At 36.7% G+C, this 17231-nt stretch overlaps 1 protein-coding gene across 1 annotated transcript; it reads left to right on the top strand.

Annotated features, from left to right (window-relative positions):
* Nucleotides 1-24: 24 nt before the first annotated feature.
* On the top strand, nt 25-15172 carry LOC111437192 (mediator of RNA polymerase II transcription subunit 13). The gene is made up of 23 exons (XM_023075057.1): nt 25-218; nt 672-790; nt 1816-1889; nt 2005-2144; nt 2235-2321; nt 2609-2696; nt 2781-2861; nt 3680-3757; nt 3842-3921; nt 4024-4102; nt 4206-4502; nt 4832-4891; nt 5837-6077; nt 6890-7150; nt 7641-8957; nt 9451-9718; nt 9790-9940; nt 10464-10551; nt 10700-10778; nt 11282-11577; nt 11703-12801; nt 13507-13878; nt 14259-15172. The coding sequence occupies exons 2-23, from the start codon at nt 767-769 to the stop codon at nt 14858-14860; spliced, it is 5862 nt and encodes a 1953-aa protein (XP_022930825.1). The 5' UTR covers nt 25-218; nt 672-766; the 3' UTR covers nt 14861-15172.
* Nucleotides 15173-17231: the final 2059 nt, after the last annotated feature.

Below are 17231 nucleotides of genomic sequence, written 5' to 3'. Positions count from 1 at the left end.
TACTAACACCAATCCAAATGTTCGTGAAAATAAACGGCGGATTAAGAATTCCCCCCACAATTTTTCAACAAAATTTATAATGTTTTGTTTCTGAGGCTTAATGTGTCGAAGAAAACGAGCGAATCGAAGCTTTTGGACTTTCCCACTGAAGAACAATAAGCTGTGCGTACGCTTCCAAATCGCCTGTTCCACCCCACGCCACCGATATAACTCGAATGGTATGATTTCGAATTCTATTTCATTCGTTACCTTCTGATGCTGCACTTCACTTTCCCCTCTGGGTAATGGCTGAATTTCCGAGGGTTGAAATTTTCGAAGGGATATACGAACACTTTCTTTCCGTTTGAATTCGTTCCATCCTTTTTCTGATTTTCTCAATTTTGGGTAGCTTCTTTTGCTTAATGGGTACCTAGGGTTGCGCATTTTCTTTGCATATGTTTGAATTGGATTCAGTTTTCGTGGGTTTGTTCTCGTTTCAGTAATTTTTCGAATTAGGCCCATGAGACGTGATTTGAATGAGGAAACAAAGGTTTCTATTGAGTTTTTGATATGGGGGATGCGGAAACTTTAGTTTGCTACTCATTTGGCTGATGGTTGTTGGTGGTAATGATCACCTGTTCGTAGGGCTTTGTTTTGCTCATTCATATGTTGGTGCTTCTGGATCCTTGCAGGTCAGCAAATGGACGCGGTAGTTGTTTTCTAGCAAAGGCAGTTTGATTGGTTGGAAACTGGTATCTTTGTGGGAGACTTTTAGATCGCTGAAGTGATGTGGACGAATATTTTCAAAATTGTAGGTTCCTGGGCCTATTCTATTTAGATCTATCCCCAATGTATATGCATGGTGGTCGTATCTCGTATGCTTTAATTCTGTTATGTTTCTGCGTTGAATTGCTCTTTATGTTTGTTCCCATAATGGAAACTTGGTTACTTCTTGGTGTTTTGCACATTTTCCCCTATATTTGAGCATGATAAGCGACATAAATTGTGAAAATCTACAATCTCGGTGAAGGAGGAGAATGCCTTCTTTTTCATGAACTTGGCGGTTAATGTTTTAGAAGCACGGATATGACATGACATGGACATAGTGACATGACATTTTTTAAAAAGCTAGGACACAGCCACGACAAGGGCAGATCTATTTAATTATATATCATTTTTGTACAACTAGCGCCTAACACATATCTATTCGTGCTAACTAGTGTTTGATATGTGTCTGACAAGTGTTGAAGTGTCCAAGTGTCTCGCATGTGTCAAACATGGACGCGCTAGCCAAACTAAAGTGTTAGTGATTCTTAGGTTGAAATTAGAGATACATCTTACACTTTTGCTAGTTGATTGAAATCCTTTAGAAGGTCCAGGTTGGGACGTTGTGGAGCTTTTGTTGTGTTCCATTAGAAACTTAACTCTGCATCAGTGCTTTTAAGGTGATACTAGGCAGTAGGTGAGGCAGGGTGAGCACGGGCACTCAATAGTTTGTCATCCTAAGTGCTGTAAAGGGGTGCTTGTGTCTCCTGTTTGTTGCCTTTTGATTGTTTTAGTTTCCCCGTTTGTGGCATCAAAGTAATTTGGCAATTAAAAACGTATCATTGCTAATTCCTGATTTCTTTAGTACATGAATAGAGTACTGTCTTTTCAATTGCTATGATTTGATTGTGCACCCACGCCCAATCTATTCATCAGTTACAACTTCCCTTTTTCTAAAACGATGTGCGTCACTACTCTTAGGCTGATCCTCAAATATGTTTTATTGTTAACTCTAAAATTTATGGCGTTTGTGTAGTCCTATTAATACTCTCTACTGTGATTTTGTCGTAGGGGGGTCTACATCAAATTTCATGGTTCCAGTTTCTGCCTAATGAATCTGACTTGATTTCGTTACCGGACAAAAGGTTAATGCTAAGGGAACCTCTTTCCTAGTTTAACCAATAGGGTTTTTTTTTTTTTTTTTTTGTATGGTCTTCCACTTCTTTAAGGATACTAAAATTAGGCTTTTGGTGTTATAAGTGCAAAGGTTGAGCACAACGATGCTGCCACATTCTTGGTGCTTTCATCACACGTGCAATTACAGAAGGAAGGATTTTTAAGCACTTGGACCAACTCATTTGTTGGGCCTTGGGACCCATCTCAGGGTTTGCACAATCCTGGTGAGAAATGCAAATGTGGTGTAATATGTGTTTTCCATCTAACTGCCTAATCAATTTTCCTTGTCTAACTTTTGATATTTGTTATACCAGATGAAAAAATTAAACTTTGGCTTTTTCTACCTGGGCGCCATTCTTCTGTTGCTGAAACTGCTCAAGCAGCTGTTTCCAAGTTAAGGGGTATGTGCTACTTATAAACACATTGTCCATGATGTAATAAGTTATTCCCAACTTTCTATGTATTTTAAAAACCCGAACTTGGCGGTGGATGATTCAAATTAATTTATTCTTGTTATAACTTATTTACAAACTTGACTATTATCGAACTCATTCTCCATGATACAAAAGGAGTGTATTTATTTAGCTTTTGTGAGCTTTGTTTGAATTATTTGTTGCCGTTAGAGGACTTAATGTACAATTCTGACCCCCTCTGTGGTCATGCTGTGGTCATGTCGTGTTCACAACAGTGGTTGCATCTGGACTGTGGACCTCTCCTGGGGATTTGGAGGAGGTTGCGGCTGCCCTTTCACAGGCATTACGAAACTGTATTGAGAGGTCATTTATTTTGACACACTTACTGTTTATATGCTGTGGTATTTGGTTATCCTTACTCAAAGCTAACTTACCTGGGATTGGCAGATCCTTAACTGCACTTTCATACATGAGGTTTGGAGATGTTTTCACAAAATATCAGTATGGTCAAAGTGAAGAATTATTCAGGTTTCTCTTTAATTCTTGTCAGCTTCAATCTTTCTTTTATATGGATGCTGTGGATTCAGGTTTCTCTTTAATTATTCAGGTTTTTCTTCCTTAGTTTGTGTGGTTTGTTAGGGATTGAAGTGCAGTGGAGTTTGGGAGGTCTAATTAGGATCAAACGGCTTCTAATGTGGTTTGTTAGGGATCGAAGTGCAGTGGAGTTTGGGAGGTCTAATTAGGATCAAACGGCTTCTAAGTGATTTATGGAAATCAAATAATATGTTGGCTAGAATTTGTTCTTCGGCTTCCTGCATGGCTTCAGTTACACTCCAGTATATATTTTTTTTTACTAATAGCTATGCATACTACAATATTTTCACTTAATAGTACCCGTCATTGTTTCTGCCAAAGCTGGGATGTTAAATTTGGTTAATTGCCAGTACATGCAGCTACCTCTTGAGGCAGTTATACATGACACCTATACTATGTATAACTTGTGAAAAGAGGAGAAAAGGCACACTTTTATTTTTCATAACAAGATTAATGAAAAAAAGATACATTGAAGCCGTATAAAGTTGGGGGTAATAGTGTCCACCTTTTCAACTAAAAATACCCAAATGGTGGTTGGAGGGTATAATTTCGTCAAATTTATTCTCCATGAGTTTATTTTCTTAATTGGAAGTTGAAGGTTAAATGTGGGATCATTGTAGCCGGAGTATGTTTTAATGCAAAGGCATATATATATATATATATATATATTCGTTTTTATGACTTCTTACTTTTGTTCTTACCCTTGTTTCTTTGATGGAAAATGATCTTTTCTGATGGATGCCAATGGTCAGGAGAGGGCAACCTACAATGGAGTTCATATTTTCTGCTACTGAGGAGGCAATATTTGTGCATGCCATCATATCTGCAAAGTAAATCCTTTTCTACTTCTAAAATGCTGACTATGCAGGTTAAATTGTTCACTAATTGACTTTTTTTTAATAAAAAATTCCTAGACATATTCGAGCACTATCAAATGCAGAAATTGAAAGAGTGTTGAAGCATTCTGCAAATAATTCCTGTCTTGGACTTCCAGGTTAGCTTGGAAATGGGAAACTTTTGGAAGTTTTGTGTTATAATGATATTGATCTTTCTTTCTGCATCCACTTAATTTTTAATATCATTTTATTTTCATCAGTGATTGTTTCACCTCATGGAATCCGGGGTAGGTTCACTGGATGTTGTGCTAGTGATGTTGTGAAACAAATATGTTCCAGGTACTACATTATATATGGTATGCTTTTCACTTGGCAGATTTCTCAGTCTGTATTTTCAGTACTGTTAGTCATAATTTTTATTCTTTTTGATTTGTGTGAATAGTTCTGGAAAGTCTAGGACTTCGTGTGGATTTGTGGGTTTGCCCCATCACGTTTCTCAAGGTGGCTGCCAATCAAAGGGGCAAAATTGCTATGTTGAAGTTACCCTAGGGTGCTCTAAATCAGTGAGTGAGAGGCCGCTGCAATCCAATTCAAATTACATAAGAAACGTATCAACATCTGGTGATCTGAAAGGATTGGCAAACAATTTATCTTTTCATAAAAAAACTTTTATATATCCATCCGAGGCAGTGCTTGTTTTGTTATTGCAAACTTCATTTGCCAGGTCGTCCTTGAAAAGGTAGTTACCTAATCTTGACTGTTTATCTTCTTTGAATTGCTACCAATTTAAAAGATAAAAATTCGATCTCTTCAGTTAAATTTTGTACGGGTTTTGTGCACTTTTTAAAAATGAAATAAACAAAAGGATTTTTATTGATTTGGTTAAAGTTTATGTCGGCTTCTCTTTGAATTTTTCTAAAACAAAGGGATTAAAAAGGATTTGGAATAATTCCATTTCTCTTCTCAGAAAAAAAAAAAAAAAGGAACTTGAAATAATGAAGAAAGCCTCATGTGACATTTTTTCGTGGCGTTTGTTTCTTCAACTAACTTTGATGCTGAAATTTTCAGATTTTGGCTGCAAAACTGGATAGGACCCTCGTTACCTGGTTCTTCTTTCTACATGCATTGGTAAGAATTTCAGCTCATTGCATCTGACTGAAGTTATATGTTATTAGATTGAGAAATACTATGCGGACATATTTGTTTTTGTGGTAGGTAATGTTCTTTATTCCTGGTTTCCTTGCTTGTAAAGAAAGAACAATACTGAAAGACAATAAAGGAAACAAGACATCCCAAGTTTATGGCGTGCAATTTACATCAATGATAAATGTAATAAAATAGTTACAAAATGTTTTATCTAGGATGTCATGATCTATCGTAGTAAACTAAATAAGAACTAGAAAACTCCTAATTTCCTTTCAGAATTTTCAAACAATCCCATATTCTTTTAAATATGGATAATTATCATGAAGTTTTACTCCCCAGCAAACTTCTCCAATTGGACAAAAGAGTATTGTAGCCAGCTGTAGGAATTGATAGAAGTAGACCATTCATACCAAGATATTGTTAAAAAGACAAAATAATAAAAATATATTATAAAAAAAGTACTTTTCTTTTCATTGAAAACCTTAGGTGGATCCATAGAACCTTTTCCCTATTCGAGAAAAGGTGGTTGGTTAGAGTCTCGTGAAGGAGACTATTTGGATCGCATGGGAGAGCTGTGGTCCATTTGAAAGGGGAGTTAATCTCCGTCCAAAACAATAATATAGTGACTTAACAAGTTTGCTTTTCTTTTTCTTTTTAAATGCTTTTTTGTTATCTTTTTGTTTTTGTTATTTTCTTTGTTTTTAAAGAAATATACATATTAATAAATAAAATATTTACCCATTTTCATGTTTATTTGAGTTTTCTTATTCAAAGGTATATTTTCATGATATGTCTCTTCATGCGAAGTTTTTAAGTGTTAACTTTCATGCATGTGAACAAGTTTCACATATCTATCTTAGTTGTGATGGGATTAAAACTATTACTAACCTTTCAGTTTTCCACTTTTGGTTGTTGTGGTTTCTGTAGCGGTGGAAATGTAGATTATATGGAAGGTTTGTGGACTGAGACTGATAAAATACGTTCACAGCATGGTTACGATAGTAGCAGCAATAGTAACAGTAGCAGCATTGGTAGCATAAGTAGTAGTTCTAGTGATAGTGATTGCAAGACAGGAGCCAGCGAACTTGAAGCAGATGCTGATTCCTTATCTTGCAGGCAGTCTGGATTGTCTTCAAATGACCAGTCAGCAAACAGTGGCCGAAAATTGGTATGCTTGATTAATGTTCTTAGAAATAGATTTATATTCTTTCTGTTGTTACACATGATTTAGAAACTCTGGAGTTGGATTTGTGTTTTGACATGGGAACTCCTAAATTTTGGGCTGACGTCTGTATATGCAATTCTGACTTTTGCCCTATTTGGTAACAGTTTTACTTTTCAATTTCCGCTCGATTATTGTCCATTGCTTAATCTAAATTCTTGATTTTTTAAAACTTCTTTTCAACACTTAAAATCTAAAAAAACAGAAAACAAGTTTTTGAAAATTGCTTGATTGGGAAACATAAAATAAGATTACAAGACTTGGCATTGACTTCTTAAAACAGAGAACAAATAGCCAAATCATTATCTAATGGATTCTTACGCTATTGTAATATGTAGGAAACTCTTTGGTTTGTTAATGAGTTGGTAACCACGTTTCTGTTGGATTTTGACCATATTGTTTTGGTATTACTTTTTATTGCGAGCATTGAGTTTTTTCATATACTTCATTTGAGTTGAAGCTATCGAAGGAATCCATTTGAGGATTTTTGTTACTTTTGATGTGACCTTTTGACTAATTGGAGAACTTTTTTTGTTACTCTCTTTGATAGTATTTCTTGTATAAGGTTTTCTCTCTTTTTTTTAATTTTGCATATAATCAATGAAATATATTTTTTAATGACAAAGGAATTTTACTCATACTGACTCTTGATTTTTTTTTCTTTTTTTTTTTTGGTAGTATCTTCTAATATTTTCTATTTGAAGAAAAATTTGGGCCTCTAGAATATTTACTGGTTAATTGAACTTTTTATTTGTCAGGGTATTAAGCGGTCTCGTTCAGGGATGCCAGATTCGTTAGATCAAATGGGTACAGGTGCTCAAATTCAGGATGCTTTCAAATCCGAGTTTACATCCACCGAGCTCAACAATTCCGCTATTACAGGAGTTAGTAATGTGCTAATTGGATCTCCTTGGGACTGGGATGATGATGACAGGGGCGTGGATGACATTGAAGATCTCCTTTTGCATTTTGGGAGCTTCGGAGACTTCTTTGTGAATGATGTTTTACCATTTGGGGAGGTATTTTCCATGTGTTTTATGAAATCTTATGCTGCAGTATGACTACATGATAGTTGTTATTGTTGCATCTCAAGTTCATGGTGATGATTGGTTTCTGATTTTTTTCCTGATTTGTTTGTTAAAGTTAATGCGGTCATTGAGTTACTTCGTTAACCTTTATAAGTTTCTTTTTCCGAGAAACAATTCTCATTGGAATGAAGTTGGTGCTTAGCTGCAACGATTATTTGCATTATTAAGATCTACCATAATTTTTTTTAGAATTGACACTGATATATGATGATAGTTCATTATTATTTTATTAACAAAGTACCCAAAGTTTTGATAAAAATTATAATGAGGTTTATTATAGCACATTGTAGTGTATTATCGCCGTCCATCTTCCTCAGTTCAATTTGAAAGCAGTTTATTCCTTTTTTTTTGTCCTTCCTTCATATTCCTACTGATTATGTGAATACACTCATGGAGCTCATCATGGTATTATCTTCTGAAGCCCCCAGGAGCTGCAGAGTCACAATCTCTTTCGTTTTCGGCTCCAGACTATGCTGATGTAGGTAGCAGTCCAGGTGGGGTCATGGATGTTTCTGATCAGATGCTTTTGCCTGTGGGGTTTCCCTCCTTCGATAGCTTCAACCCAGCTGTTACAAAAACAACAGATGAGGTTCTAAGCAAAGATCATGAAGTCACAAACAATGCATTGTCCTCAGTAACAGCCAATCAAACTCCAGTGTCTTCTTCTGGGGAGTTTGATCAAATTACCAAGTATGAAGCTCTGATGACACTTGCTCCAGAATATGGAGCAGTTGAAACACCTACAAGTGAGTTTTCTTCATCAATATTCCGAAGTCCATATATTCCTAAATCTCGGGAGCTAGAGAGTTCAAACTTAAGCACAAACAGCTACATATATGGTGCAACACCACCCTCTTCGCCATACTTCGATTGGTCGGATGAAAAGAGTGGTATCTCCTCAAATTCAAAACCATCAAATGTTCTAAGTGCAAAAAACTACTATACACATGTTGACAATGTGAAAGAGAAACATATAAGAAAATCAGCTGCATGTAAGAACAGCATCTCTACATCTGATGGGCTGGCATCATCTCTCTCAAATCACAATGCTGTAAATGCGGTCAAATCTGCACAGAGGAAGACGAATGAGGACACTGTTGAAGCTGATTGTTTATTTATGTCTCAGAAGCATGTTCTTGCAATGGAAGTTGAATGCTTAATGTTCCAAGCTTCTATGTGCAGAGTACGGCATACCCTGCAGTCGTCTGGTAGTTCCACAGTTTCTGGTACAAATCAGCTGTCAAGTGATCCAAGTACTATTACAGATTATATGGCGAATGAGGTGAAGAAGAAAGATACTATACCAATGAGAATAGCCGGAGATGTTGATGAGGGAACACTTGATGGACACCACAATGCACCTGTTGGTGTTTGGCGGTCTGTTGGAGTTCCCAAGGTTCCAAAGCCCTCAAATTCACCTAGTATGGAACTTGGCTCTTCCTTACCCCACAATTCTTTCCATGAAGATGGAGTTCTCTCTTATGGGCAAAGACCACCACTTCAGGAACTCCTTGATGCCATGCCTTTACTTGTCCAGCAGGCTACTTCTTTTGTTGACCTGGCCTTGGATGCAGATTGTGGTGATGGTCCGTATGGCTGGCTAGGTTTGCAGGAACAATGGAGGAGGGGATTTCCATGTGGGCCATCTATGGTTCATGCAGGCTGTGGAGGAACCTTAGCCTCTTGTCATGCATTGGACATTGCAGGCGTTGAGTTAGTTGATCCTCTTTCTGCTGATGTAAGTGAATTTTCCTTCTACATGCTATTGCATGCACACAATTCCCCATATTATATTGGTAGATGTGGACTTTATTATAAATATTTGTTAAAGATATGATTCATGCTTTCATTTATTTAATGAAAAGTTCCGTTTCATGATAATAAAAGGGATAGTGTTCATGATTATTGATATTATCTAGTTATCATATCAGTATTTTACAAAATTAGCTTTGTATGTTTCCTTAGATTTTTATCACATCCAGTCTGGAACTATTAGTATTACTATTACTATTAAATTAATTGTGTGTGTGTGTGTTGTTTCTCCTTCTTGCTGGCTTGTAGATATGATGTAGCTTTAAAGACTTTTTGCCACTATTTTAGAAACGTGACTGATTCATGAATTTAGGCTTCTCAATATAATGGATCCTTCAACCCATTATTATCTATCTTACATGTAACTTCCATATTCTGATAATGAAGCTTGAGCATAAAATGCTAAATTTATCGTCCAGGTTTATGCCCCGTCTGTAATGAGTTTGCTGCAGTCCGACATGAAAACAGCCTTGAAATCTGCATTTGGCACTTTGGATGGTCCATTATCTGTAACTGATTGGTGCAAAGGTCGTGGTCAATTAGGTGATATGGGAAGCACAGGTGATGGATTATCTGCTGAGTCTACTATAAATGAATCTAAAGATTCTTCGAGTACTGTTATGCTAAACATTGGAGAGCCCATAAGCCCCTCACATTCTTCTGCTAGTGGATCGTCTAGTCTCAAAGGTACAGATGTTACATTTTATAAAAATTGAAATGTTTAGTTCAGTGGATTATGCAGTTTTCTGGCACTGTAGGCAGTAGCACAATGGATGGGTCCAAAATGGATGAGACTTCCCAAAGGAGATCAAACCAAGAAATCTCCAGTTCAGGATCAGACCAGCAACTACTACCTTCCCGATTGAGACCAACGATTATTGTTCTCCCATCACCCGCGATACTTGTTGGGTATGCATTTGATTATTAATCATTGTGTCAGTTCTTGAGAGATCTTGATATCCTCTTTCGTTTTGTCTACTAAACATTTATATAATTTCATAGTCTATTTAATATCATGAATAGAATATTACTTTATAGCCTTTAAGTGATAGTTGCACATTCAAATTAACATTATTAGAATATTACTCTATAGTCTGTAGTCTGTAGCCTGTAAATGACATTTGTTCCAATTTTTATTTTTCACTTCAAGAGCTGCAGACTTAAATAACTGTTTACATAGATTGCATAGGCCACTGTCATACAAAGGCATGGAGCTATGTGTTCTTGCAAAAATGTCTGTCAATGTTTGAGGAAGAAAACATTAATAAACAAAATAACCGATGAACTAAAGCAAGAAAATTTCAATATCTGCCAATATTGATTGATAGCAATCGCTGAATTTCAAATACACCAAGATGATTGTATTTTCATGTAAATGAATTACTGTTTTTAATATCTACTGAGGTTGAAGATAACAATGATATGTAAATAGGTACCAAGATGATTGGCTTAAGACATCTGCCAACTCTCTGCAACTTTGGGAAAAGGCCCCTCTTGAGCCTTATGCTGTACAAAAACCTGTAAGTTGGTTGAAATCTGAACAGGCAGAATCTGCAGGGCCCTATTTGTCTTCTTGCCCATATTTCTTTATGTGGTATAAATGTTTAAATGATAATATCCTTTGCACCCTCTAATGGCAAGGTTTTTTATTTTCATTAACTGTTGCAGATAAATTATTGCGTCATTTGCCCAGATATCGATCCTCTTGCATCTGCTGCCTCCGATTTTTTCCAGCAACTAGGAACTGGTTAGTAATAATTGTTCTTAATGCATATAAAACCGGATTGGACAGGGTACTCTTTCTAACCAGTGGTTTACTATATAACTACTGCAGATTGTTCTTTTAGCAATGGATAAATACTGTTCTTATGTCGATAAAAGTTTCACCTTTACATTTTGAGAAAAGTAAATTTCCTAGTTTATTTTTTCTGTTATGATATATTAAAAGATTTATGTGGTTTATACATTGTATTATTAGAGATTGATGAAACACTAAAATTTTGAACCTGTAGCATTGTTTGTAGTTTTTGTTAGGCATGAAAAAGAGTTTTTGTTACTACCTTCCAACGATAAAGGTTGAAATAGTAGTATTGTCTCTTAGATTCTTCCATTTTTTTCTCAATGGAAGGTTGACTTTTCATGGAAAAAAGATCCTGATTAAACATAATCCTTTTCATATGCTCATTAACTGTATTCAAATCGTCGAGAGGTCATTTACTAATTTTTTTTTTCGGCCTTGTCAATCACCAGTGTATGAGACATGCAAGCTGGGAACACATACCCCACATAATTTAGGGAATCAAATGGATGTCGATTCTGGGAAGTTGTTATCTTCAGGTTTCGTCCTACTCGATTGTCCCCAGTCGATGAAAATTGATAGCAGTAGTGCTTCAATTGTCGGTTCAATTAGTGACTATTTGCTTTCTCTATCAAATGGATGGGACTTGACAAGTTATCTTAGATCTCTTTCAAAAGCTTTGAAAGGTTTGAAACTCTCTCCATCTATGTCAGCTAATCCCAAAGAAGGCAGTAATGGTTCCTGCATGGTATGACATTTGAATATCTTCTCTACTATTCTACTATTTTTCCCATTGCATGTCGCTCAGTGTATATTATTTCCTATATGCTTAGCTCACCTACATTTTTTTTTTTTTTTTTTTGCCAACCTTAGGTACTTTATGTCATATGTCCTTTTCCTGATCCTCTGGAAGTATTGCAAACTGTCGTTGAATCTTCTGTTGCTGTCGGTTCTGTCATGCTCCAGTCAGATAGAGATAGGAGGACAATATTGTGTAGTCAGGTTGCAAAGTCATTAAGCTGCTCAGCAGCTGTTGACGAGTCATCAACGTCAAACGTTCTAGTTCTTCAAGGATTTACTCTTCCTAAATTGGTATTGCAGATTGTGACAGTTGATGCAATTTTCAGAGTGAGTAGTCCATCAGTAAACGAAATTGTAATTCTTAAAGAAACAGCTTTCACTGTTTATAACAAGGCTCGTCGAATATCACGGGGAACATCGACTGATGTAGTCCAGTCATCATCAATATCCAGTAGATCTCATTCAGTTTTATCATCAATGTCATCTTCCATTCCAGGGATGTGGAAAGATTGCGTTGGTATTAGAATAGCTGGGCATTCACTCCCTCGAGAGGGTGAAATCGATGGTACCCTGAGGTCTGGAACCTGGGATAATTCATGGCAAACAAGGCCTGGATCATTAAGTAATGACCCAAATAGAATTGGAGAATATTATCTTCAAGATGATTCTTGCTACATGTTTGAACCACTTTTTATTATGGCAGAACCTGGTTCACTTGACCATGGAATTTCACCAATAAATCCTGTTACACTAGGAGTGAAGTCTTCGAAACCATTATCCGATGACAACAGCGGTGCCTTTTTACCGAATGTAAGTTCAGCAGTAGGTATGGATATAGGAACTAACTCTCAAGTAGATGGACCTGAGATGGATGGGTTTGGAGGTCATCAAAAGAATCCTAGCCTACACTGTTGCTATGGATGGACAGAAGACTGGCGCTGGCTAGTATGCATCTGGACAGATTCACGAGGAGAATTATTAGACAGTCATATATTTCCCTTTGGTGGGATCAGCAGTAGGCAGGATACGAAGGGTCTGGAATGCATTTTTGTCCAAGTTCTGCAGCAAGGCTGTATGATACTTCAGTCATGTTCTCCCGATACTAGTGTTTCCAAGCCTAGAGATTTGGTTATTGCAAGAATTGGAACATTCTACGAACTCGAGTATCTAGGTAAAATTCCTCTATCATTATTATTTTCAGCTTCAATTGTTTATCGACTCAGTTTTAGTAGACTCTGCTTCTTGTATCTAATACCCTCTGTGAGATCCCAGTCGGTTAGGGAGGAGAACGAAACATCCTTTATAAGGGTGTGGAAATCTCTCCTTAGTAGACGCGTTTTAAAACCTTGGGACAATATCTGCTAGTCGTGGGCTTGGGCTCTTACAAATAGTATCAGAGTCAGGTTTCGGGCGGTGTGCCAGCGAGAAGGCTGAGCCCCGAAGGGGGGTGGACATGAGGCGATGTGCCAGCAAAGACGTTGGGCCCCAAAGGGGGTGGATTGTGAGATCCCACATCGGTTGGGGAGGAGAACAAAACAACCTTTATAAGGGTGTGGAAACCTCTCCCTAGCAGACGCATTTTAAAAACCTTGAGAGGAAGCCCGAAGGGGAAAGCCCAAAGAGGACAGTATCGGCTAGCGGTGGGCTTTATTTCACAAGTGCATCAATCATCTCATTCAGATGCGAGCTCTTGGGATATGATCCCCACTTAATAACTCACAAGTTGTTTCTTGATGACTTTACGACACGCTATTTTCACATATCCATCCGTTAAAGATTTACAAAATTTTCTATTAGATTTTTGGGGGAGGTTATTTAAAATTTCTGACCTGTTTTGGAACTAATGTTTCGGATTTTGCCATCTTGTTCTGACTAGAGTGGCAGAAGGCCATTTATTCACTATGGGGATCGGAGGTGAAAAAATGGCCGTTGCAACTTCGCCGCTGCATGCCAGATGGGATATCATCAAGTAGCAACGGGAGTTCCTTGCAACAACAGGAGATGAGTTTGATTCACGATAGAAACCTTCCTTCCTCCCCAAATCCTTTATATAGCCCGCATTCAAAATCTACAGGCTTTATGAAAGCTAGCATTGGACAACCTACTATAAGAAAGCAGCTAATGGGTGGTCATGCAGTGGTGGACAACTCAAGAGGAATGATTCAGTGGGTGCATAGTATCAGTTTTGTCGCAATTTCGATGGAGCATTCTCTGCAGCTATTACTGCAAGCCGATTCACCATCGCCCGGTAAGATAAGCTTTGCCAATACCTAACGTATACCTCGTTTACTTCAATTGATATTTCACTGCTGTAAATATTTTGTTTCATAATTGTAGATTACTGCCTTTTCTTGTCTTTGTTGCACGTACTCGAGCCTTACTGTTCTTTCATATCTGGGTTAGACGACCTCGAACTTAGCTTCATTCTGGAAACTTCATGAGCAATAAATATGTTTTTGTGATGCTTTATATCTGTTATGAAATTACTCAGTTGTAGATTAAGAAAGTACATTGCAGTAGCTGTGATACAGCCTGTATCTTTTTGACATATTCTGGGTTTCTTGAGCTGCAAGGCATTTTACGTTTTGCAGCAGTAGTTTTCTCAGTACTTACCAAAGGTTTTCGCAGGCGGAAATCAAGGCAGCGTACAGTCATCGTCGTATGTAGAAGGCTTTACTCCGGTTAAATCTCTTGGTTCCACATCTTCTTCTTACATACTAATCCCATCACCTAGCCTGCGTTTCCTTCCCTCGAACCCTCTTCAGCTTCCGACATGCCTCACCGCCGAATCCCCACCTTTGGCGCATCTCCTCCACAGTAAGGGGTCTGCAATTCCACTTTCCACTGGATTTGCCATTTCAAGAGCTGTACCCTCAATGAGGAAGGATTCCCGGAGCAACATGAAAGAGGAATGGCCTTCAGCCCTTTCGGTTAGTCTCATCGATTACTATGGACATAACGTCACACAAGAAAAGAACGTCCGAGGGATTATCAAGCAAGTGGGAAGAAGTTCAAGTGTGGAATCACGAGACTTTGAAATCGAGACGCATTTGATCCTCGAGTCTGTCATAGCAGAGCTTCATGCCTTATCATGGATGACTGTGAGCCCAGCATACTTGGACCGACGAACTGCCCTGCCGTTTCACTGTGATATGGTTTTGAGACTCAGGAGGATTCTTCATTTTGCTGACACCGAGCTTTCTAGGCGTGCTGAAAAATCTAAACATTAGGACGATATCGACTGTGAGGTAATACCGAGGTTGTTTCTTGCTGCTAATTATTCTGTTAAAGACCTGCTTACCATGTAAAGTTGTGTATTATAATTCTTGTACATGCTAGATAGCTGGGCAATTCTTAATTATAATGCTTAGTTGTTAGGATTTAGGAAGAGAATTAAATGTTAGTTCAGGTTTATGTGAAAAATTAGGACAAATGTATATGAAACAAAACGGAATTGCAACTTCAAAATCAGTTTGATTGAGAGATGCTTTGATTTTCTCAGAATATCAATGAATGATAGAACCACTTATCTTTCACCCTTACAATCATCTCTATATTAGTCGTATCGTCACAAATTACCATTCATCGTGACCAAAAACATGTCTCAAGGTTGTGTACATTTACGATGAACGATATGAACTTTGGTCTTGTTTTGTGTATTTATTTGTTGTTATTCTTTAAAATACTTGAACGTTTCTTTACTTCTTTCAGATGAAGGGTCATTTTAAGGCCGACTAGGGCCATTTTAAGACTGGCTCGATTATTTAAGATGGTTTTGAGTAAATTTTTGTTTAAGCACTTATTTTATATTAAAAAAATGAGCACATGCTAATTAGGTTCGACACCGATGCAAATAATAACCTTTTAATATTTAAAGAATACTTTAACTTTGGTGGTTATGGATTAACGTATAAATATATCTAAAAGTGAGAGTTCCTATAGATTAATTTGAGTATATTTAAGTGTTAGGTGTTAATGCAATGCTTTTGTTTGAGGGTTGGTTTTTAAGGATTTTTAAAATTATTTGTTAGGCTTTATTTGGTTCGATTCACTTTGAATGACTAAAAAACGAGCCTCTAGTAGAGAAAGACACGCCAGTTCCAAACTTATATACCCCCTGAACAAAACGCTTTGAAGCCTCTTTTTCTATGGTATATTTGACGAAAATGCCCCTTCCTATATCGAAAATTGACTTAATAAAAATTTCATGGTGCAAATGACGTTTCGTTAACAATTGCATTTAGACGTCAAAATTACCTTTTCGCCCTCTTATACGTTTATAAGTTAATATATGATATGTGTTAATTGAATTTAATTATGGGTCATTTTAAGTTTCTTCCTTAAAATATAATTTAATATAAATTAAAAAATTAAGGATAATTTTATTTAATAAATTTGTAATTATTGGGTATGATATGAAATGAGTATAAACCCATGTGCACAAGCCGCATCACCATGTGATCCCTTCTCTCTCATAAATGAGAGAGAGACTCTTTGATAGAACAATAAAGAAAATGCCAAATGGCAGCTTCTCATTGGTTCCTATATCACACAAAAAGAATATATATATATATATATATATATATGCAAAATGTGGCTATTCTACACTTCTAGTTATTTTAGGGTTTTCACTAAAATAACAAAAAGCTTTTTTTGATATAAAAACGACCACTTTTACGCTAAAAATGAACGGTTTCTCAAACGTTCACAAATTTTATCGTTCTTGACGAAGAAAATGGAGTCGTTTTGGTCCACAAACTAAACGTAACAAATTTTGAAATATTCCATTGAATCTAAAGTTTCCCGTTCCAATCATTCCATACCTTATTCACTTTACTCCATGTGTTTTTGATTCTGTCTCCATCATGTTTTTTCATATTTTTAAATAATATAATTTTAACGTAATCCTATATAAGTTTTAAAGGTACTGTTCCAAGACGTGCAAAGGATAGCATCAAATTTAAATATTAGACATTAACAATAAGACATATTAATTAACGGACGTAAAATTACATAAAATTAAATTAAATTGGAAATCACACTCAAACAAATTGAATCATCACAAACCCATGAAACCCATGTTGGATTCATGGAAATTGAAATACATTTATTCAGAGGAAGAAGGGAAGAACAAGAGGAGCAAGAGAAGCCATTAAAGTTGGGAGGGACAGTGGAGCATCAGAGGCAGGGCTTGGCGCCGGAGCTTCTTGAGCTGCAACAATGGAGGAGGAGAAGGCCATGACAGCCACCACCATTGCCACCATCAAAGCTTCAAACTTCATGGCCGCCATTGATCACAGATTCAAGCAACAAAAAAAAGCTTAAAGCTTTGATTTTTATGCTCAAATTTCTTGGCTTTCAAATGGGTTCCTCTTGGTTTCTTCAAACTCAATTGGATTTGAGAGAAACAAGGGTGGATTTGTTGGTTTTTATAGCCAATAAATTCTTTTTTTTTTCTTCTAATTTTTAATTTTTAATTTATTGTGGGTATTGATGGCCAAACAGCTGTCTTGAGAGCCACCACTTTTTTTTTTTTTTTAAATAATTTTTTTGGCATTTTATTTTGAAGGGTTTCCCACCTCTTTCTTGCCTTTTTCTATG

The sequence above is a fragment of the Cucurbita moschata genome, unplaced genomic scaffold, assembly GCF_002738365.1.
Source record: "Cucurbita moschata cultivar Rifu unplaced genomic scaffold, Cmos_1.0 Cmo_Scf00003, whole genome shotgun sequence".
Taxonomy (NCBI): domain Eukaryota; kingdom Viridiplantae; phylum Streptophyta; class Magnoliopsida; order Cucurbitales; family Cucurbitaceae; genus Cucurbita; species Cucurbita moschata.
The sequence above is the reverse complement of the archived record's forward strand: the minus strand, read 5'-3'. Positions and strand labels throughout refer to the sequence as shown.